At 40.3% G+C, this 23,614-nt stretch overlaps 1 protein-coding gene across 4 annotated transcripts in view; it reads left to right on the forward strand.

Annotated features, from left to right (window-relative positions):
- SPARCL1 (SPARC like 1) overlaps positions 1–23,614 on the forward strand; it is a 55,952-nt gene that overhangs the window by 30,594 nt on the left and 1,744 nt on the right. For 2 of the 4 annotated variants that reach the window (XM_023198110.2, XM_023198109.2), the window contains 8 exons: positions 4,236–4,382; positions 4,766–5,770; positions 7,671–7,743; positions 8,694–8,812; positions 9,165–9,285; positions 16,970–17,106; positions 18,515–18,663; positions 19,451–19,599. In XM_023198110.2, coding sequence (XP_023053878.1) covers positions 4,236–4,382; positions 4,766–5,770; positions 7,671–7,743; positions 8,694–8,812; positions 9,165–9,285; positions 16,970–17,106; positions 18,515–18,663; positions 19,451–19,599 — 1,900 coding nt within the window. Of the gene's footprint in view, positions 1–2,091; positions 2,200–4,235; positions 4,383–4,765; positions 5,771–7,670; positions 7,744–8,693; positions 8,813–9,164; positions 9,286–16,969; positions 17,107–18,514; positions 18,664–19,450; positions 19,600–23,614 lie in introns of all 4 variants that reach the window. The other 2 variants (XM_023198111.2, XM_023198112.2) reach the window with 2 other exon arrangements.

A 23,614-nucleotide genomic window follows, 5' to 3' on the forward strand; every position in this document is an offset into this window, starting at 1 on the left:
AAGACACAATAAATATGCAGCAGAAAGTGTGGGCTCTCCGTTTATTAGCCATAGAATATGCCCAAATACCCAAGACACGGGAAGAAATAAATTCTCCCAGGGAAGTTCATCACATTGTTATTATAAACCTAAGACTTTAGACCGGGCGCAGTGGCTCACATCTGTAATCCCAGCACTTTGGAAGACCAAGGTGAGCGGATCATCTGAGGTTAGGAGTTCAAGACCAGCCTGGCCAACATGGCAAAACCCTGTCTCTACTAAAAAAATACAAAAATTAGCCGGGTGTGGTGGTGGGCACCTGTAATCCCAGCTACTCGGGAGGCTGAGGCAAGGAGAATCAATCAGGAGGCGGAGGTTGCAGTGAGCTAAGATCACTCCACTGCACTCCAGCCTGGGCAACAGAGCGAGACTCCGTCAAAAAAAAAAAAAAAAAAAAAAAACTTAAGGTGCATATCCACAGTCTCCAGCAGCATTTTCTTCAAGATCAAATAGATTGGCTGAGAAAAATTTTGAGAGTCTATAATGAAAACAGGAACCAATGGGTTAGGCAGGAAACGATACAGTAATCATAAACAAGCTCCTAACTCATTCTTGGGAGGCTGTCCAAGCAAGTATACTGAAAGTAGGCAGGACTAGAATATTCTCTTCTTCGTGGCCAGATACACTGGCCCCATTTGCACAGCAGTAAAGCAGCTGAACACATATCAGATCATTTGAAACCGCATCAGTGGACTCAAAACAAACTGAAAGTTAAAAAACAAATGAAACCATGGCATGGATGACCACCAGAGACGTTCCGCAAATGATCCATGGAATCCTTCATTAAACCAGAGGACTGTGCCATTTTTTTTCTTTTTCACCAAATGGAGGAATCAGCCTCTTTTAAATAGACAAAGCAATTTCTCAATTGTCCGTTTCCTCCCTTCCTCTCTAGGTCTAAAATTCTGTCCTTGCTTTTTGGATAAGTTGTTAGCTAGCGCCTGGTTGACAAATGTGTCAGCAAAAACAAACTCCATGGCATCTAGACCAAGCTGTTCTTGGAAGACAGAGTTTATGACCACTATCAGGAATCATGCTTAAGCAGCGTGGAGCTACTCCAGCTGAAATTATACATTACACCCTGAAATTACAAAATCGGGACAAATTAATGTTCAACACTGAAAGGAGTTCCCACAAAACCATTGTTTTCTCCTGAAAATGTGCTTTGTCCTTGCAGCTGTTGCTATTATGTAAATATACATAAAAAAGTGTCTTTGGGCCACGCACTGTGGCTCTTACCTGTAATCCCAGCACTTTGGGAGGTCAAGGCCAGAGGGTCACTTGAGCCCAGGAGTTCAAGACCAGCCTGGGTAACATAGTGAAGCCTTGTCTCTACAAAAAAATTTAAAAAAAAAACAAAAAATTGGCCAGGTGCCATGCCATGTGCCTGTAGTCCCAGCTACTTGGGAGGCACAGGAGGGAGGATTCCTTGAGCCAGGAGAGTCGAGGCTACAGTGAGCCAAGATCGCACCACAGCACTCCAGCCTGGGTGACAGAGCAAGACTCTGTCTCAAAAAACAAAAAAAGTTTGAACCAAATGTTTGAATGACACGCTTGTATTTAGACACATTGCAGATGTTTCCTTTCTGAGACAATTTGATATCATGTAAACCTAGCCGAACACTAGAAAGCTAAGTATCTTCTCATAGAACTGACCTATTAAAAATTTGTATCATTTTCCCTCCCTGCCTGAATTCTCCAGATGTAAATGGATTCTGTGTAGTTGGGAGATTCCAAATAGATTTCCAGAGGGCATATTAAATAAATAGAAATATGCTCATAATGATAAAACGTAATTTCAATTGCAGAGTATTTCTGAAAGTAAAAGAGCTGCCATTTTTTGTGTGCATTTCTTCCTGCTTGGGCAGTAGATGAATGGAGGGGCAGAGAGAGTGACCAGTTCTCCACTAATAAGCCTAAAATCTCCCCCATCCATTGCCTTCTATGATGCCCCCTGTTGGCAGCTTAACCAAAGTGGCCACCATTCTTTTTCCTTTTCCCCCTTCTTTAAGGCTTCTTTATAAACTTTTTCAAATTAATTACCCATCTTAGGTGAAAAGGAGATAAGAAGCAAAGCAGCAAACCAAACCTAAAGGAATCCTATACTTTGGCCAGAAGCCGTGGCTCGCCTCTGTAATCCCAGCATTTTGGGAGGCCGAGGTGGGCAGATCACTTGAGGCCAGGAGTTCAAGACCAGCCTGGCCAACATGGTGAAACCCTGTCTGTACTAAAAAAAATAAATAAATAAACACAAAAATTAGCATGGCATGGTAGCAGGCACCTGCAATCCCAGCTACTCAGGAGGCTGAGGCATGAGAATCGCTTGAACCCAGCAGATGGAGGTTACAGTGAGCCGAGATCATGCCACTGTACTTCAACCTGGGCAACTGAGCAAGACTCTGTCTCAAAAAAAATTAAAAATTAAAAAATAAATCCTATATTCTATGGTTTTCTTTACATTACACAGTCAGCGCTATAGGACCTGCTAATGGAATAAAAATAAGTTAATCCAAATAGAATCCCAGTTTCATACTTACACCTGGATATGCTATCTGAGTGTCCAGAGTATCTCTCTAATAAAGATCTACAGTGAATATCTGCCTCAGATACTAGGCAGTTTATATTACTACCACGGTGTGATATTAGCACTAGCAATAGTAATTTTCAGTTGGGCAACTCCTTAAAATTTATAAAATTTTTTTATACATAACCTTATTTTGATATTTCTGCTCACTTGATATTTCTTGCCACCTTGAGAGATGGCAGGGTAGAAATTAATGACCTTGACCGGGCGTGGTGGTTCATGCCTGTAATCTCAGCACTTTGGGAGGCCAAGACAGGAAGATTGCTTGAGTTCAGAAGTTCGAGGCCAGCCTGGGCAACATAGTGAAACTCCATCTCTACAAAAAATACAAAAATCACCCAGGCATGGTGGTGCCTGTAGTCCCAGCTACTGGGGAGGCTGAAGTGGAAGGGTGGCTTCAGCCTGGGAGGCAGAGGTTGCAGTGAGCCGAGACTGCACCACTGAACTCCACCCTGGGCAAGAGGCTGGAGTTAATTAATAAGTTAATGTGATTAATTAATTATATTAATATTTTTAAATTAATAAAAAATATTAATGACCTGTCAAACCACAGATAGAAAGTAAATAGCAGAGGCAAGACTTGAATGGAGGACTCTTACCTCCAAGTTCAGTTGTTCAACTGCCCCATCATGCATCACTGCCCAGCTCTTTATCTAAGTCTCCAATCTTGCTAGAAATAGGACCATCCATCCCTCTAATAGAAATTAATAGTCCAGACATGCCCTTTTCTACTAGGCTTAGTGCCCTGTCTCACACAGTCTTTGAATTAATTCTAATTTTTTTTTTTTTTTTTTTGAGATAGAGTTTCCCTCTTGTTGCCTAGGCTGGAGTGCAATGGCATGATCTCAGTTCACTGCAACCTCCACCTCCAGGGTTCAAGCGATTCTCCTGCCTCAGCCTCCCGAGTAGCTGCGATTACAGGCACCCACCACCACGCCCAGCTAATTTTTTGTATTTTTAATAGAGACGGGGTTTCACCATGTTGTCCAGGCTGGTCTAGAACTCCTGCCCTTGACCTCAGGTGATTAGCCCGCCTCGGCCTCCCAAAGACCTGGGATTACAGGCGTGAGCCACTGCGACCAGCCCTTAAATTGTTTTTTATTAAGATTACCTGATCAATGTTAAGGCCAATGGTGTTAAGAAATCAAACAAATATTGATTAAAAGTTTACAAATTTTTCGGCTAATTATTAGTGAGTACTTAAATTAGGAAAATATACAATACTATATCCTATGGTTAATTTTATTTGACTTCAACTTTCCGCTAAACAACACTTTCCAAAATTGTAAAGTATAAATGCTTTGCAAAAGTTTAAAAAACACAGAAAATAATTTCAAAACTCAGAGTTACCATTGTTGAAATGCATTTTGCTTTATTTCTACCTAGTATCTGCATAAATAACTTTTTTTTAAACACAATTGAGATTCTGCTTCCACTTAACATTCTGTTCTAGGCATTTGCTTATATCCTCAAAAACTCTAGAGAATATTTTTAAATCGTTGGTATGAATGAAGTATATTGCTACTAATAATGATGACAACAAGAGTAACTAGCAAATTTTTAAATTAGCATCCAGACATGAATAACAAAAACCAGTTTTTAATTTTTTCAGACAAATGCAAGATTATTATCTGATCATTCTAAACCAACTGCTGAAACGGTAGCACTCGACAACACTGCAATCCCCAATTTAAGGGCTGAAGATGCAGAAAATGAAAAAGAAACAGCAGTATCCCCAGAAGACCATTCCCACCATAAGGTAAAAGTAACATCATTTATATTCATATAATTTTTTAATTCTCCAAAGGTCTTAGTTTCAAAGCATGGTAAAAGAGATTATGTCATTTATGTCCCAGTTTAATTTTTTTAAAACATGATGATCACCTCAACTGCCTCCAATCACTAGAAGAATCATGAGGATTAATGAGTTTTACTACTTGGGCTGAGCTGCTGTATACTTGTTTCATTTTATAAAATCCAAATTCAGTTTAAACCTGTGGCTGCAGAGTGTGAGGAATATTATAAACATGTTTACATGATAGTGTGTGAAGAAAAAGAATAATGAATATTAAACGTTACCTTAGGCATAAATACGGTTATATTATCATTTGTTTGAAGAATGAACTTTTTTTTTCTTTTAAGGCTGAAAAATCATCAGTACTAAAGTCAAAAGAGGAAAGCCACGAACAGTCAGCAGAACAGGGCAAGAGTTCTAGCCAAGAGCTGGGACTGAAGGACCAGGAGGACAGAGATGGTGACTTCAGTGTGAATTTGGAGTATGTACCAACTGAAGGTATATTGGACATAAAAGAAGATATGAGTGAGCCTCAGGAGAAAAAACCCTCAGAGAACACTAACTTTTTGGCTCCTGGTGTTAGTTCCTTCACAGATTCTAACCAACAAGAAAGTATCACAAAGAGAGAGGAAAACCAAGAACAACCTAGAAATTATTCACATCATCAGTTGAACAGCAGCAGTAAACATAGCCAAGACCTAAGGGATCAAGGAAACCAAGAGCAGGATTCAAATATTTCCAATGAAGAAGAGGAAGAAGAAAAAGAGCCAGGTGAAGTTGGTACCCACAATGATAACCAAGAAGGAAAGACAGAATTGCCCAGGGAGGATGCTAACAGCAAGCAGGAGGAAGACAATACCCAATCTGATGACATTTTGGAAGAGTCTGATCAACCAACTCAAGTAAGCAAGATGCAGGAGGATGAATTTGAGCAGGGTAACCAAGAACAAGAAGATGATAACTCCAATGCAGAAATGGAAGAGGAAAATGCATCGAACATCAATAAACACATTCAAGAAACTGAATGGCCGAGTCAAGAGGGTAAAACTGGCCTGGAAGCTATCAGCAACCACAAAGAGATAGATGAAAAGACTGTTTCTGAGGCTTTGCTCATGGAACCTACTGACGATGGTACCATGCCCAGAAATCATGGAGCTGATGATGATGGCAGTGATGATGGCGATGATGGCCCCAGACACAGTGCAAGTGATGACTACTTCATCCCAAGCCAGGCCTTTCTGGAGGCCGAGAGAGCTCAATCTATTGCTTATCCCCTGAAAATTGAGGAGCAAAGGGATAAAGCACATGAAAATGAAAATATAGATACCAGTGAGCCTGGAGAGCACCAAGAGGTAAGATTATTTTAAATGGTCCTTGTTCAATAAAGCCAGCATTATCAATAAACAGTCATGACCTTTCTCTGTGCTCTTACAGTGTCCTATATGGACGTCTACTAGTATGTTACTAAGATATATTACAATTATTTATTTTTAGGTCCATTTCTATCATTAGGCTGAGAATGCCTGTTTTATTTGGGTCCCCATAGAAGCAGATCTTGGATTTGAGTGTTGTTTATTTAAGAAGCACAGGGAACAAAGATAGAGGAGTGAAGAAGTAACACAAGAAGGAAAGGAAGCTAATAAAAGGAACATCATTCAAGCCATGTAAAGACACTTTCTCAGAATTATTCCATTTGGTGACTGAAGGAGCTAGGGCACTTCTTTTGGCTGAGGATTGCTAGGGGGGTATTAATTTTCCAGCATGTCCAGTCTGTCCCTTGAGTGAGTCAGGTCAATTTCCATGATTTTTCAGGCACAGAAATGCAGATATTGGCCATTGAAAGTCCCTGGAACTAGCTGAAATGATAAATTATGACAGATCTGAAGGATGGGAGACACTGAGAGCTGCTGCTCTAATGCCTTGAAAGCAGATGCCATATTGTTTTCGAGTTGAATCACCAGTGTCCAACAAAATGCCTCTGACATAACAAAAGAGCCAACAGTGTTTGTTGAATTAGTTATAAACATTAAGGCCCTACTTTATTAAGCAAACACATACCAAAATGATAATCTGGAAACTACAGCAGGATCGGGGCAGAGAGGAAGCATATTTGGAGCTTTCGTTCAAAATCCTGGCAGCCACCTACCAGCAGGACTTGGCACAGATTTTGGTGCACAAAGTCAATGGTAACCTCAATTACTGAGAACTCTGCTGCCACTCTAATGTAGGAGTTTTCTTACACCTTAAAAGCCTGGTAAGAAAGCTTTACCAACAAATTCAGAGAGATTTCCAATGTAACTCTGGCTTAACTAAAAAATCACAAGATAATACTACATTTCTAGTGTTTTCTCAAATCCAAAGAGGAGACTCCAAGTCTTATTGAGTAATCCCCAGAGATACCACACTACGTCTTGTTGATAAAGATAGAAATGGGTCCTGTTCTCCAAGGGTTACTGTCTATCTCCGCAGTTGTGACTGATTTCCCTTTCTTTTTTCTTTTTTTCTTTTTTCTTTTATTTTTTTTGAGACGGAGTCTCACTCCTTCACCCAGGCTGGAGTGCAGTGGTGTGATCTCGGCTCACTGCAACTTCTGCTTCCCAGGTTCAAGCAATTATCCTATCTCAGCCTCCCAAGTAGGTGGAACTATAGGCGCCTGCCACCACGCCCAGCTAATTTTTGTATTTTTAGTAGAGATGGGGTTTCACCTTGTTGGTCAGGCTGGTCACAAACTCCTGACCTCAGGTGATCCACCCACCTCAGCTTCCCAAAGTGCTGGGATTATAGGCTCCATTTCTCTCCTTTTTTTCTGTTTTGTTTTGTTTTTAGAGACGAAGTCTTGCTCTGTCTCCTAGGCTGGAGTGCAGTGGTGCAATCACAGCTCCCTGCAGCCTCAATCTCCTGGGCTCTAGTAGTCCTCCCACCTTAGCCTCCTGAGTAACTGGGACCACAGGCACGCACCATCACGCCCAGCTGGGTTTTTTTTTTTTTTTTTTTTTTTGGTAGAGATGGAGTTTCCCTATGTTGCCCAGGCCAATCTTAAACTCCTGGGCTTGAAGTGATCCTTCCACTCTGGCCTCCCAAAGTGCTGGGATTACACACATGAGCCACCACACCCAGCCTGGTTTCCCTTTCTGAGATTTGAAATGATTTGAGCATGAAAAATACTCTGTGAAAGTATGCACAGTGGGAATATAAATTAAGTAATGGCTCTCCTCTTAGTAGATTTTAACTTTTGCTCTTGTTATTCTAAAGGCCAAGAAAGCAGAGAACTCATCAAATGATGAGGAAACGTCAAGTGAAGGCAACAAGAGGGTGCATGGTGTGGGTGAGTATGCACAAAGCAAGCTGTTTGTGACTATATCAAGGAAGAAATGGAATCTGCCACTTTGGGCTTGTCCCTCCATCCTTTGTGACTACTGCACAGAATTTTTTCTCTCACCAACCCTCCCCAAGGAAATGCTCCCATAAATCGTTGACATTTTCTTGTACATACTTGATATACAACTATGGGTAAAAGTGTTTACAAACTGGAAGCCCTGTTTAGATATTAGTGAAAAGGCTAGAGTTCTTGGCACAGATTTTGGTGCACAAAGTCAATGGTAACCTCAATTACTGAGAACTCTGCTGCCACTCTAATGTAGGAGTTTTCTTACACCTTAAAAGCCTGGTAAGAAAGCTTTACCAACAAATTCAGAGAGATTTCCAATGTAACTCTGGCTTAACTAAAAAATCACAAGATAATACTACATTTCTAGTGTTTTCTCAAATCCAAAGAGGAGACTCTTAAATCCTTTTGCTTCTGAAAAGAATTAATTCTACCTTATTTATTCTCAAATCCGTAACTTGCTTGTGAATTTATATCCCATACATGATAAAGGACCTAATTCCTCCCCCATCACAAACATTTTGAATTTCAGCCTTATTTCGCTTCTGACCAGTTTGCACAACATTGCACTAAGAACTTCAGACTATGACCATCTCAGGCATAGAAGAGCTGTCTGTTCTTTGCACATCTCCAATCCAAACTGCTACAAAAGGAAATCTAGATTATCATGTAAAATGGTCTGTAAAATTATCATGTAAAATAGAAGGTTCCATCTGGAAATTAACACATCAATTAAAGAGGATTCCAATGTCTTCCCACTTCCAAATTTGCAAATTTCAAGGACTACGAAATTTCCCCCTCATTAGTGAAAATGAAACTAGTTGAGTAAATTTGTATTTACATACTCAATTTAACTTTGTCCATGTTTCCTGTCTAATCTTTTCTGTTAGATTCTTGCATGAGCTTCCAGTGTAAAAGAGGCCACATTTGTAAGGTAGACCAACAGGGAAAACCTCACTGTGTCTGCCAGGATCCAGTGACTTGTCCTCCAACAAAACTCCTTGACCAAGTAAGTATTCTGCAAAATAGTCTTTACGTGGCTCCAAAGGGTTAGTGACTGAAATAAAAACATTTGCAATTGAAATATTTGCTTAAAAAAGGTACATAGGTTATCATCTAATATTTGGAACATCTGCAGTTTTCATTCTACTGAGCTTACCTAGAGCTAAATTGTCATCACCGTTGGTACAGTTTAGTTGATTTTTTTGATGCCAAATGGAACAATTATGATTTTAATAGTCTCACCTACCTGACCACATCTTTGACACAGCACTGTTATCAGCATATGAGCTTTAAGGAGCAGAGTGTCTTCCAGTGAGCATTTGGCTCTATCAGCTTTTACTCCTGCTTATCTTCCATAGGTTTGTGGCACTGACAATCAGACCTATGCCAGTTCCTGTCATCTATTCGCTACTAAATGCAGACTGGAGGGGACCAAAAAGGGGCATCAACTCCAGCTGGATTATTTTGGAGCCTGCAAATGTAAGATTATGTCCCTCCTGTCAACCATGATCTCTGAGAGGGTTTGGGGTGAATCTGGACATGCCTGAGTTATCTATATGCAAACAGGGAAAAGCTAATGTAGTTCTGAACACAAAAATCATCAACTGGGGAAACTTAAAAAATAAGAACTCTCTGGCCTTAACCATAGGAGATTCTGATTTAACTGAACTAGGTTGGAACCCTGACATTTATTATTATTATTATTTGTTTTTAAAGTAACCTAGACAATTCTAATGTGCAGCCAGGGCTCAGAACCACTATGATAATGTTATCCGCTTAATCATAGAGTTGAATCACTGGAATTTTGCTACATTATTTGCCCTCTTCCCAATTTAAGTTAAGCCTTTGCCAAGAAGTTTTCCGACAACACATTCTTCCAAAAGTTTGTTAAGGCTGTCTTCCTTCCCCAGGATGCTCTCAATTGTGTTTGGCTCCCCTTACCACTAAGTGATTCTCCACATTAGCAATGCTCACTATTATTTCCGGGTCTCCTCCCCTTCCAGACACAGGAGAGGATGAAATATGTCAGCCTCCTGGACGTTAGGTATGCCCATATATCTTGCTTTGTCCAATGAAATGTGAAAAATCATCTGTGTGAGTTCTGGGCAGAAGCATTGAAGAGCTGGGGTATGGCTCTCCATCCTCTGCTCCTTTGCCACAACAAACTCTCTTTGAGATAGTGGCCTCAAAAAATGGCAATGTCATTGGTGGCTGACAAGATGGCCAAACAGGGACTGCTCTGGTCTGCAGCTTCCAGTGAGATCAACACAGGAGGGTGATTTCTGCATTTCCAACTGAGGTACCCAGCTCATTGGGACTGGTTAGACAGTGGGTGCAGCTCACGGAGGGGGAGCCAAAGCAGGGTGGGGTGTTGCCTCACCCAGGAAGTGCAAGGGGTCGGGGAACTCCCTCCCCTAGCCAAGGGACGCTGTGAGGGACTGTGCTGTGAAGGATGGTGCATTCTGGCCCAGATACTATGCTTTTCCCACAGTCTTCGCAATCTACAGACCAGGAGATTCCCTACGGTGCCAACACCACCAGGACGCTGGGTTTCAAACACAACACTGGGCCACCATTTGAGCAGACACCGAGGTAGCTGCAGGAGTTTTTTTTTTTTCTCATACCCCAGTGGCACCTGGAATGCCAGCAAGACAGAACTGTTCACTTCCCTGGAAATGTGACTGAAGCCAGGGAGCCAAATGGTCTAGCTCCGTGGATCCTACGCCCATGGAGCCTAGCAAGCTAAGATCCACTGGCTTGAAATTCTCGCTGCCAGCACAGCAGTCTGAAATAGACCTGGGATGCTGGAGTTTGGTTGGGGGAGGGGCATCTGCCATTGCTGAGGCTTGAGTTGGCGGTTTTCCCCTCACAGTGTAAACAAAGCTGCTAGGAAGTTCGGACTGGGTGGAGCCCACTGCAGCACCCTAAAGCCACTGTACCTAGACTGCCTCTCTAGATTCTTCCTCTCTGGGAAGGGCATCTCTGAAAGTAAGGCAGCAGCCCCAGTCAGGGGCTTATGGATAAAGTTCCCATCTCCTTGGGACAGAGCGCCTGGGGGAAGGGGTGGCTGTGGGCGCAGCTTCAGCACACTTAAACGTTCCTGCCTGCCCACTCTGAAGAGAGCAGCAGATCTCCCAGCACAGCACTCGAGCTTTGCTAAGGGACAGACTGCCTCCTCAGGTGGGTCCCTGACCACCGTGCCTCCTGACTGGGAGAAACCTCCAAGCAGGGGTCAGCAGACATCTCATACAGGAGCACTCCAGCTGGCATCTGGCGGGTACCCCTCTGGGACGAAACTTCCAGAGGAAGGAACAGGCAGCAATGTTCGCTGTTCTGCAGCCTCTGCTGGTGATATCCAGGCAAACAAGGTCTAGAATGGACCTCGAGTCAACTCCAGCAGACCTGCAGCAGAGGGGACTGTTAGAAGGAAAACTAATGAACAGAAAAAAGCAGCATCAACCTCAACAAAAAAGATATCTACACAAATACCCCATCTGAAGGTCACTAACATCAAAGACCAAAGGCAGAAAATCCACGAAGATGAGGAAAAACCAGCACAAAAAGCCTGCAAATTCCAAAAATGGGAATACCTCTTCTCCTCCAAAGGATCGCAACTCCTTGCCAGCATGGGAACAAAAGTGGATGGAGAATTAGTTTGAGGAATTGACAGAAGTAGACTTCAGAACGTGGGTAATAACAAACTCCTCTGAGCTAAAGGAGCATGTTATAACCCAACGCAAGGAAGCTAAGAACCTTGAAAAAAGTTTAGAGGAATTGCTAACCAGAATAACTAGTTTAGAGAATAACATAAATGACCTGATGGAGCTGGAAAATACAGCACGAGAACTTTGTGAAGCATACACAAGTATCAATAGCCAAATCAATTAAGCAGAAGAAAGGATATCAGAAATTGAAGATCAACTTAATGAAATAAAGCATGAAGACAAGATTAGAGAAAAAAGAATGAAAAGGAACGAACAAAGCCTCCAAGAAATATGGGACTATGTAAAAGACCAAACCTACATTTAATTGGTGTACCTGAAAGTAATGAGAAGAATGGAACCAAGTTGGAAAACCCTCTTCAGGATATTATCCAGGAGAACTTCCCCAACCTAGCAAGACAGACCAACATTGAAATTCAGGAAATACAGAGAACACCACAAAGATAATCCTCAAGAAGAGCAACTCCAAGACACACAATCGTCAGATTCACCAAGGTTGAAATGAAGGAAAAAATGTTAAGGGCAGCTAGACAGAAAGGTCAGAATACCCACAAAGGGAAGCCCATCGGACTAACAGTGGAACTCTCTGCAGAAACTCTATAAGCAAGAAGAGAGTGGGGGCCAATATTCAACATGCTTAAAGAATTTTCAACCTAGAATTTCATAACCAGTCAAACTAAACTTCATAAGTGAAGGAGAAATAAAATCCTTTACAGATAAGCAAATGCTGAGAGATTTTTTCACCACCAGGCCTGCTTTACAACAGTTCCTGAAGGAACCACTGAATATGAAGAGGGAAAACCAGTACCAACCACTGCAAAAACATACCAAATTGTAAAGACCATTGACACTATGAAGAAACTGCATCAACTAACGGGCAAAATAACCAGCTAGCATCATAATGACAGGATCAAATTCACACATAACAATATTAATTTTAAATGTAAACATGCTAAATGCCCCAATTAAAAGACACAGACTGGCAAATTGGATAAAGAGTCAAAAGTGCTGTATTAAGGAGACCCAGCTCATGTGCAAAGACACACATTGGCTCAAAGTAAAAGGATGGAGGACTATTTATCAAGAATTGGAAAGCAAAAAAAAAAAAAGCAGGAGTTGCAATCCTAGCTTCTGATAAAACAGGCTTTAAACCAACAAAGACCAAAAAAGACAAAGAAGGGCATTACATAATGGTAAAGGGATCAATGCAACAAGAAGAGCTAACTATCCTAAATATATATGCACCCAATATAGGAGCACCCAGATACACAAAGCAAGTTCTTAGAGACCTTAGACTCCCACACAATAATAGTGGCAGACTTTAATACTCCACTGTAAAATATTAGACAGATCAACAAGACAGAAATTAACAAGTATATTCAGGACTTGAACTCAGCTCTGGACTAAGTGGACCTAATAGACATCTACAGAACTCTCCACCCCAAATCAACAGAATATACATTCTTCTCAGCACCACATTGCGCTTATTCTAAAATTGACCAAATAATTGAAAGTGAAAACTCCTCAGCAAATGCAAAAGAATAGAAATCATAACAGTCTCTCAGATCACACTGCAATCAAATTAGAACTCAGGATTAAGAAACTCACTCAAAACCGCACAACTACATGTTAACTGAACAACCTGCTCCTGAATGACTACTGGGTAAATAACCAAATTAAGGCAGAAATAAGAAAGTTCCTTGAAACCAATGAGAACGAAGACACAATGTGCCAGAATCTCTGGGACACAGCTAAAGCAGCGTTTAGAGGGAAATTTATACCACTATATGCCCATAGGAGAAAGCAGGAAAGATCTAAAATTGACACCCTAGCATCACAATTGAAACAACTAGAGAAGCAAGAGCAAACAAATTCAAAAGCTAGCAGAAGACAAGAAATAACTAAGATCAGAGCATAACTGAAGGAGATAGAGACACGAAAAACCCTTCAAAAAATCAATGAATCTAGGAGCTGGTTTTTTGAAAAGATTAACAAAATGGATAGACTGCTAGCCAGACTAATACAGAAGAAAAGAGAGAAGAATCAAATAGATACAATAAAAAATGATAAAGGGGATATCACCACTGATCCCACAGAAATACAAACTACCATCAGAAAATACTATAAACATCTCTACACAAATAAACTAGAAAATCCAGAAGAAACAGATAAATTCCTGGACACATATACCCTCCCAAGACTAAACCAGGAAGAAGTTGAATCCCTGAATAGACCAATAACAAGTTCTGAAATTGAGGCAGTAATTAATAGTCTACCAATCAAAAAAAGCCAAGGACCAGAAAGATTCACACCTGAATTCTACCAGAGGTACAAAGAGGAGCTGGTACCATTCCTTTTGAAACTATTCCAAACAATAAAAAAACAGGGAGTCCTCCCTAGTTCATTTTATGAGGCCAGCATCATCCTGATACCAAAACTTGACAGTGACACAATGAAAAAAGAAAATTTCAGGCTAATATCTCTGATGAACATCGATGCAAAAATCCTAAATAAAATACTGACAAACCAAATCCAGGAGCACATGAAAAAGCTTATCTACCACAATCAAGTCACCTTCATCCCTGGGATGCAAGGATGGTTCAACATATGCAAATCAATAAATGTAATCCATCACATAAACAGAACTAATGACAAAAACCACACAATTATCTCAATAGATGCAGAAAAGGTCTTCAACAAAATTCAACACCCCTTCATGCTAAAAACTCTCAATAAGCTAGGTATTGATGGAACATATCTCAAAATAATAAGAGCTATTTATGACAAACCCATAGCCAATATCATACTGAATGGGCAGAAGCTGGAAGCATTCCCTTTAAAAACCAGCACAAGACAAGGATGCCCTCTCTTACCACTCCTACTCAACATAGTATTGGAAGTTTTGGCCAAGGCAGTGAGGCAAGAGAAAGAAATCAAGGGTATTCAAACAGGAAGAGAGGAAGTCGAATTGTCTCTGTTTGCAGATGACATAATTGTATATTTAGAAAACCCCATCATCTCAGGCCAAAATCTCCTCAAGCTGATAAGCAACTTCAGCAAAGTCTCAGGATACAAAATCAATGTGCAAAAATCACAAGCATTCCTATATACCAGTAATAGACAAGCAGAGAGCCAAATCATAAGTGAATGCCCATTCACAATTGCTACAAAGAGAATAAAATACCTAGGAATACAACTTACAATGGATGTGAAGGACCTCTTCAAGGAGAACTACAAAGCACTGCTGAAGGAAATAAGAGAGGACACAAACAAATGGAAAAATATCCACGAGCACGGATAGGAAGAATCAATATCGTGATAATGGTTCTACTGACCAAAGTAATTTATAGATTCAATCCTATCCCCATCAAGCTATCACTGACTTTCTTCACAGAATTAGAAAAAACTACTTTAAAGTTCATATGGATCCAAAAAAGAGCCCATATATCCAAGACAATCCTAAGCAAAAAGAACAAAGCTGGAGGCATCATGCTACATAACTTAAAACTATACTACAAGGCTACAGTAACTAAAACAGCATGGTACTGGTATCAAAACAGATATATAGACCAATGGAACAGAACAGAGGCCTCAAAAATAATGCCACACATCTAAAAACATCTGATATTTGACAAACCTGACAAAAACAAGCAATGGGAAAAGGATTCCCTATTTAATAAATGGAGTTGGGAAAACTGGCCAACCATACGCAGAAAACTGAAACTGGGCCCCTTCTATACACTTCATACAAAAATTAACTCAAGATGGATTAAAGACTTAAACATAAGACCTAAAACCATAAAAACTCTAGAAGAAAACTTAGGCAATACCATTCAGGACATAGGCATGGGCAAAGACTTCATGACTAAAATACCAAAAGCAATGACAACAAAAGCCAAAATTGACTAATGGGATCTAACTAAACTAAAGAGCTTCTGCACAGCAAAAGAAACTATCATCAGAGTAAACAGGCAACCTACAGAATGGGAGAAAATTTTTGCAATCTTCCATCTAATTAAGGGCTTATATCCGGAATCTACAAGGAACTAATACAAATTTACAAGAAAAAAACAAACACATCAAAAAGTGGGTGAAGGATATGAAGAGACACTTCTCAAAAGAAGACATTTATGTGGCCAACAAACATATGAAAAAAAGTTCATCATCAGTGGTCATTAGAGAAATGCAAATCAAAACCACAATGAGATACCATCTCATGCCAGTTACAATGGCAATCATTAAAAAGTCAGGAAACAACAGATACTGGAGAGAATGTGGAGAAATAGGAACACTTTTGTACTGTTGGTGGGAGTAAATTAGTTCAACCATTGTGGAAGACAGTGTGGCAATTCCTCAAGGATCTAGAACTAGAAATACCATTTGATACAGCAATCCCATTACTGGGTATATACCCAAAGGATTATAAATCATTCTACTATAAAGACGCATTCACACATATATTTATTACAGCACTGTTCACAATAGCAAAGACTTGAAACCAACCCAAATGCTCATCAATGATAGACTGGATAAAGAAAATGTGACACATATACACCATGGAATACTATGCAGCCATAAAAAAGGATGAGTTCATGTCCTTTGCAGGGACATGCATGAAGCTGGAAACCATCATTCTCAGCAAACTAACACAGGAACAGAAAACCAAACACCACATGTTCTCACTCATAAGTAGGAGTTGAACCATGAGAACACATGGACACAAGGAGGGGAACATCATACACCAGGGCCTGTCAGGGGCTGGGGGACTAGGGGAGGGATAGCATTAGGAGAAATACCTAATGTAGATGATGGGTTGACAGGTGCAGCAAACCACCATGGCACGTGTATACTTATGTAACAAACCTGCACGTTCTGCACATGTATCTCATAACTTAAAGTATAATTTTCTTAAAAAACTGGCAGTCATCCTGAGCTCTGGGGAGACTGCAATGAGCAGAGAGCCCTCCTGCCAACTTGTATTGGACTTGTAGCAGTATTTCAAAATTGACTTTTGTTTCTTTAAGTCACTGAGATTTAGCATTATTTCTTACCATAGTATCAGCTAATATCTACCTTTTCCTCTATTCAATAGCACTTGTGCCCTCCACCTACAAATTTCAACTCTGATTCTACAGCAGTGGTTCTGGGGCCTAGCTGCACATCCAAATAGAATTTGGAGTTTTAAAACATCCTGATGCCCAAACTTCACACCAGACCAGTCACATCAGAATTTACTTGATTGGAAGCTGGCATTTGGTATGTTTTTTAAAACCCCAGGCACTTCTCTTGTGCTGCTGCCAGGGCTAAGGACCACTGTCATAATAATGGGGCCCTGAGAAGGCTCTGTCAGTTGCCAGAAGTTGTTAAGCTTCCTATTATGAGGACTTGCCATAGTACACGAATAAGCCCAAAGATTACAGTACATTTTCTGTTTGTAACAGCTATTCCTACTTGTACGGACTTTGAAGTGACTCAGTTTCCTCTACGGATGAGAGACTGGCTCAAGAATATCCTCATGCAGCTTTATGAAGCCAACTCTGAACACGCTGGCTATCTAAATGAGAAGCAGAGAAACAAAGTAAGTTATCCACAGATTAGCTTCTTCAATTATACATATTTATATATGTATAATTTGTATATATACATGTATATGCATATATGCACATGTTTATATACACATATGTGTATATATGCATGTGTATATATACATATGTGCATATATGCAATTGTATGTAGTAAAATGAGCATTTATGCAAATATAACCAAATCAGCAAATATATGTATAAGTATGTCAGTTGGGATTAAACATGGTGCGAAAATAAATAAAACAGGAAGGAGGGTGTGCATTAACTGTGTCAGACGCTATTTATAGGTTGTGAGTTGAGGACTGAGAATTGGCCAGAGATTTAGCATGTCAAGGTCATAGCTGACCTTGATAGGAGCTGTTCCTGGGGTGGGAGCATGTTTCAGGAAGGAAGCTCCAGTGGAGAGAGTTCAACAGAGACTAGGAGAAAGGATGTGGATGTAGCAAGTATAGACAATCCTTTCAAGGAGTTTTGCTATAAAGAGATAAAGAGAAATGGGGTGGCAGCTGAAGGGGAAAGTGAGTTCAAGAGTCCCCCCTAGCAGTGGGAGATGGTAGAGGATGTTTGTATGCTTCTGGAAATAACCCAGTCAAGAAGGAAATATTAGTGAGGAGCAGAGAATGCACACAACTGCCAGGGGGCATTCTTCAATACGTGTCCCAGCCAGATGAGAGGGGCTGGACTTAGATTAGGAGCACAGGAAGGTCACAGGTAGGAAAGCTGTGGTTCTGGGAGCAGGTGGAGGTTCTGTTTGCTTCCAGTTACTCAGTGAAATAAGAGGCAACATCACAAGCTGACAGTTTCACATGCACTGCTCAAGAATCATTTCTAGCCTCGGTCTTGAATACATTGTCACAGAGAGCCTTGAGGATATTAGCTTTGAAACAGGGAAATTTCAATGGGGCTGGCCAAGCAGTAACACACAGGGTGAAAGCGAGACTGAGTGGGCACTGGATGGATGACCTAGAAGACTAAGAATGGACCCTGCCATCAGGGGAAGGAGCAGCACTTTTCACTAACTAATCAAAAATGTTCCCTCAGTCAATTCAGCCCTTTTCATTAAAACCTCATAGTTTAAAAAAAAAAAAAAAAAAAGTAGTGAACATTAATTACTTGTTAAAAGAAAGAGGCAAAATATACTTAAAATATTTAAAAGTTTAAAAAAGATTTAAATTTCTTCTAAAAACCAGAGGTTTCTTACATCAGGTGCTATTCTGTGTAGGCATGAGAAAGGCCTGTAGTATTGATTGGAAGGAATAGGAATTTCATTTGGTTGCACATGATGTCCTGAGCTTGTTTTCCTCTATCGTGTTACTGTCACTCTTCAAGTAAAGTTTAGCAAGTGACGAGTCCATTACATTTGTCTGATTCTCTGACAGTCTTCTGCCTTCTTAACCCCAGGTCAAGAAAATTTACCTGGATGAAAAGAGGCTCTTGGCTGGGGACCATCCCATTGACCTTCTCTTAAGGGACTTTAAGAAAAACTACCACATGTATGTGTATCCTGTGCACTGGCAGTTTAGTGAACTTGACCAACACCCTACGGATAGGTAAGAACATTTCTAGATTTATCTCTCTGATGAAATATCTACATATCTATGCAGAAGGAAAATCTAAACAGATTTAGGACATTTCCCAGTTCCATTTTAGAATACTGTAATGCCTGGTTAGGAGTCTAAACACAAAGCTGCTGTGTGTGATGTACCCTAGAACTTAAAGTATAATAATAAAAAAAAGTCTGGAACTTGATAGAGCTTATGTTGATAAAGTTTATGTTTTATAATTTTATCTTTTAATTCCATTTGTCAGTGAACGTTTTGAAGTCTCCTTATCACAATTATCAAAGCTATGTAATATTCATTAAAAAAAAAAAAGCTGCCGCGAAGATAGCAGAATATGGCTACACCACAGCTCCTAAGTTTACATGTTAAGGTCCAGCTTCCCACAGAGACTCCTCTGACTTTCTCATTCTTGATCCTAAATTCCCAAGACTGGCCCAAGGTGGGTCAAGTGACTACATCTAAAACAATCAGGTATGGTCAGTGGATGAGAACCAGGTTGTACCAACATGATTGCTGGGTACACCCCTGTAGATTTAGGGTGGGAAAAGGACAGGACAGTTCCTGTGAAGACAGAAACCTCGTGAATCGACATCCCAAAAGCTGTCAACCTTACCCACAAATCGTTTATTTCATTTCATTGGCAGTTTTTATCGGTATTCTATTTATTTCACATATACAGCAACCTTATGGGAGAAAAATGTCCTTGGTGAGCCTAAGAGTTAAATCTTCATGCACAAGCTACTCAGTTAATAGGATGCTATGTATTTCATTGCAGAGTCCTGACACATTCCGAACTTGCTCCTCTGCGAGCATCTCTGGTGCCCATGGAACACTGCATAACCCGTTTCTTTGAGGAGTGTGACCCCAACAAGGATAAACATATCACCCTGAAGGAGTGGGGCCACTGCTTTGGAATTAAAGAAGGTAAATTCATCACCAGCCAAAGAAGAGGGATGTCTTCTTCCCCAGACAAGCCCTAAGCCCCCGCATGCTTCATAGAGAGGTCCTGCCACATGTTCAAATTGGAAGCTAGAAACAAAAGGTGGCAGCTTCCCAGATAGGACTCCCTTGGTGCACATGCTGTCATTACAAAGTCACTTCTTACTACCTTTATAGCACTGTTTTCAAAGGGTAGCAAGGGTGAACATGCATTGAGGTCTCAACAGTTAGCTAAGCCTAAAAAGACAGGTGAATCCAGAGTTGGGTCAAATCTCAGCAGGCTTTGTGTCCTTCTTTATTTAATATCCTACCTTAACCTGGGCCTTGGGCCCAACTTTTCAAAATTACACGTAAAGAATAAATAAGCAAGCCCATTTCTGACAATGGGAGATGTCAGAACATCTCAGAATCCATTACCAACACACTGAAGACTAGATTTTACATCACAAGTAGTGCTGGGATAATCCTTTAACCCAAAACTCACCCATGACTTCATCTTCAATGAATGGGAACTGTGGGAGGGTAGATCAGAGCATTCTTTCTTTATTCCTGCAGTGGAGGAAATTAAATGTAGACACTTGTTTTGCTGGGTTATGTCTTAATATGTTTCCTTTTCTTTCCTTAAGTTAGACTTGACTTTTATGAGCAGGTATGTTTTCAATAATTAAGATATGAAAGTCTGGGCATGGTGGCTCATGCCTGTTATCCCAGCACTTTGGGAGGCCGAGGTGGGTGGATCACCTGAGGTCAGGAGTTAGAGACTAGCATGGCCAACATGGTGAAATTCTGCTTCTACCAAAAATGCAAAAAGTAGGTGGGCTTGATGGCATGCACCTGTAATCCCAGTTACTCGGGAGACTGAGGCAGGAGAATTGTTTGAACCCGGGAGGCAGAGGTTGCAGTGAGCCAAGATCGCGCCACTGCACTCCAGCCTGGGTGACAGACAGAGTGAGACTCGGTCTCAGAAAAAAAGAAAGATGTTCAAGCAATGAGCATTCAAATCTACTTGCAATTCTCACCACACACACACAAAAACAATAGTATGTGAGGTAATGCATTCGTTAATCAGATCAATTTAGCCATTCCACAATGTATATATATTTTAAAAGGTCATGTTTTACATGATAAATACATACCGTGTTTATTTGTCAGTTAAAATAAATAAACAAGAAAAATACCATTCACAGAACGTAAATTAACAGTGAACATCAAATCTGTGAAACAGAGATTTCATTCATGTTTACAATATACCATCGGGATAAACATGTAGCTAGGCCGATAAAGTCAGTTCATCAAACGTTGGAAGTTCCCAAAAAGAAATAACTTGTGCAAACTGCATTTTTAAAATATTCCCCATATATATGTAGAATGCCTTGAAATTAGAGAGGAAGAGGTGAAAGTATGAGGATTTACTTATTAATAAATAGGTAAGCAGAGAGGGTCAGTCCTTCTCCTTGCAATAATATCATTCTGTGAAATATACATTCTGTGAAAGGATGTATATTTTTGTAAGTACCCAGTTCTGTGTATTAGTTGTCTATGCTGCATAGTGAATCACCTCACAACTTAACAGGTAAAATTCTTTCTCATGGTTTCCAAGGGTCAGGAATCTCACAGTAACTAACCTGGATGACTCTGGATTAGGATCTCTCATTAGGTTGTGGTCAAGGGGTCATGCAGTGCAGCAGTTATCTGATGGCCTGACAGTGGCTAAGGGTCTACTTCTAAGCTCACTCTCATGGCTCTTTGCAGGAGCCTTCAGTATCCCATCATGTAGGCCTCTCGTCCATAGGGCTGCCCACAGGTATCTGGTTTCCTCCAGAGTGAGTGACTAGGCAGAAAGAGAAAGCCAAGACTGAGGCCCCAATGTCTTTTTAACCTAACCTCAGAAGTTATATATCGTGACTTCTGCCTCATTGTATTGGTCACGCTGACCAATCCTGCTACAGCAGGAGGAGGAGAAGGAGACCACACGGGGTTGGGTGTCAATTGTCTTTCTAACATCTATCATACACGCAGAGTACTTATAAAAATTCAAATATATCCCTCTGTCCTGCCCTGCCCCACCATTATCTAGAGGGGAAAACTCGGGTGGAATAGGATGTATTTATGGATGCCTGTTTATATGACATGTGATTTTAAATGACTGATAAAAAGGCAAATTTAAACAGAGGCCATTTTACTTAAGAAAACCAGTTGCATCTCATTCTTTGTTTTGCAAAGCTTCTGGCAGCTCTTCAGTGTGTAAGCTCATCCAGGCTCCGCTGGGCGGTTGTCTGGGAGGAGCAGGAAGGACTTAAAGTCCAGTCATTTACAAAGCTGTTAATGATCTTGTTTGTGCACTGTGGTTTGGCTATCATTGCCTTATTTTGAAGAAAGGAAAAAATTATCACATAATAAACCAATAAAGCAGTTATTAAATATTCAGTCAGAACACGTAAACAAGTTATTGCTTTGGAATGTAGCTAAAGAAAAAAAATTTATTTGTAAGTATACCCTTCTTTCCTTCAAGGCTGAGAAATCCACAGAAGGAGAAGATAGAGTTTAGCCAATGTTTTCCTGAATTTTCACTGCCTATGATAGATGTGCTCATATATTCCTCACATAGCTGTTGTTAACTAGCTATGTGAATTAGGGCATGTCGCTTATCCTCAGTGAGTCTCATTTTCCTTATCTGTAAAAATGGGGTTCGAATAACAGGTGCAGGAGTCCTCATTTATTTTGCGCGCATGCATACCATGCATTGACACATATCCATGCTAATCGTCAGAAAACCTTCCAAGTGAGACTAACAGGGTAAACAACTCAGATGAACGCAAGTTCCCCAAAGCCATTTAAAGACATTATCCTAAGAGTACTGGGGAATCACCAAAGTGTTTCAAACAAGTCAGTGATTTCCCTGGGTTTGCATTTAAGAAGGATTCCCCTGGTTACATTGTGGCAGGGCCAAAGAACTGTTGAGAGAATATTGTGGTAAACCCAGGCAAGAGCTCATGAGAACTTGAACTAGGGGAGTGACCAAAAGGGGGGAAAAAAAGAGAGAGAGAAGTAAACATATTCAAGATATATTTAAAATATAAGCATACTGAAATGTATATCATGTGGAAATAAGACAATATTTGATAGGAAATATGGGGGAGCAGAGAGCAGAGAGGTGAGAGACTGAAAAGAGAAGTACAATGCCTAGGTCCCTGACTTAGAGCAGGCAGGGTAAATAGAAGTAAATAGAGGCACCTTCCACTGAGAAAACACGAAAACAGAAGTGGATTTGGAGTAAATGACAAATTCCATTTTAGATACTTTGAATCCTAAAGTATTAGGTTGTCTCCTAAGTGTTAGTTTCATGCAAAAGTAATTATGGTTTGGCCATTATCGCTACCACTCCATCAAAACTACCATTATCCCTCCCATGCCCAACACTGATGGGCACCTACAATGATTTTATATCTTTGCTATTGTGAATAGTGCTGCAATGAGCATGTGAGTTCATGTGTCTTTTTAGTAAAATGATTTTTTTATAAATATACCCAGTAATGGGATTGCTGGGTTGAATAGCAGTTCTGTTTTAAGTTCTTTGAGAAATCTCCAAACAGCTTTCCACAGTGGCTCAACTAATTTACATTACCAGTGTCTAAGCATTCCTTTTTCTCTGCAGCTTCACCAGCATGTTGTTTTTTAGACTTTTTAATTATAGCCATTCTGACTGCTATGAACTGGCATCTCATTGTGAGATAGTTTTGATTTAAATTTTCCTGATTATTAGTAACGTGGAACTTTATGTATATTTGTTGGCTGCTTATATATCAAGACAGGGTTTTGGAACTGAAATGCATATTTGAGGATTATAAGCATACAGCGAATAATTGACACCAGGGAAGGGAATTAATTCTCCCAAGGAAAATGCATTGACTTACATGAAAAGGGGTCTAGGATTGAACACCATGCTGAGAAACAACATCTAGATGATGGATGGGGAGGAAGAAAGAATTCAGTAAGGACA

This window comes from Piliocolobus tephrosceles, chromosome 3 (assembly GCF_002776525.5).
Source record: "Piliocolobus tephrosceles isolate RC106 chromosome 3, ASM277652v3, whole genome shotgun sequence".
NCBI classification, from domain to species: Eukaryota; Metazoa; Chordata; class Mammalia; order Primates; family Cercopithecidae; genus Piliocolobus; species Piliocolobus tephrosceles.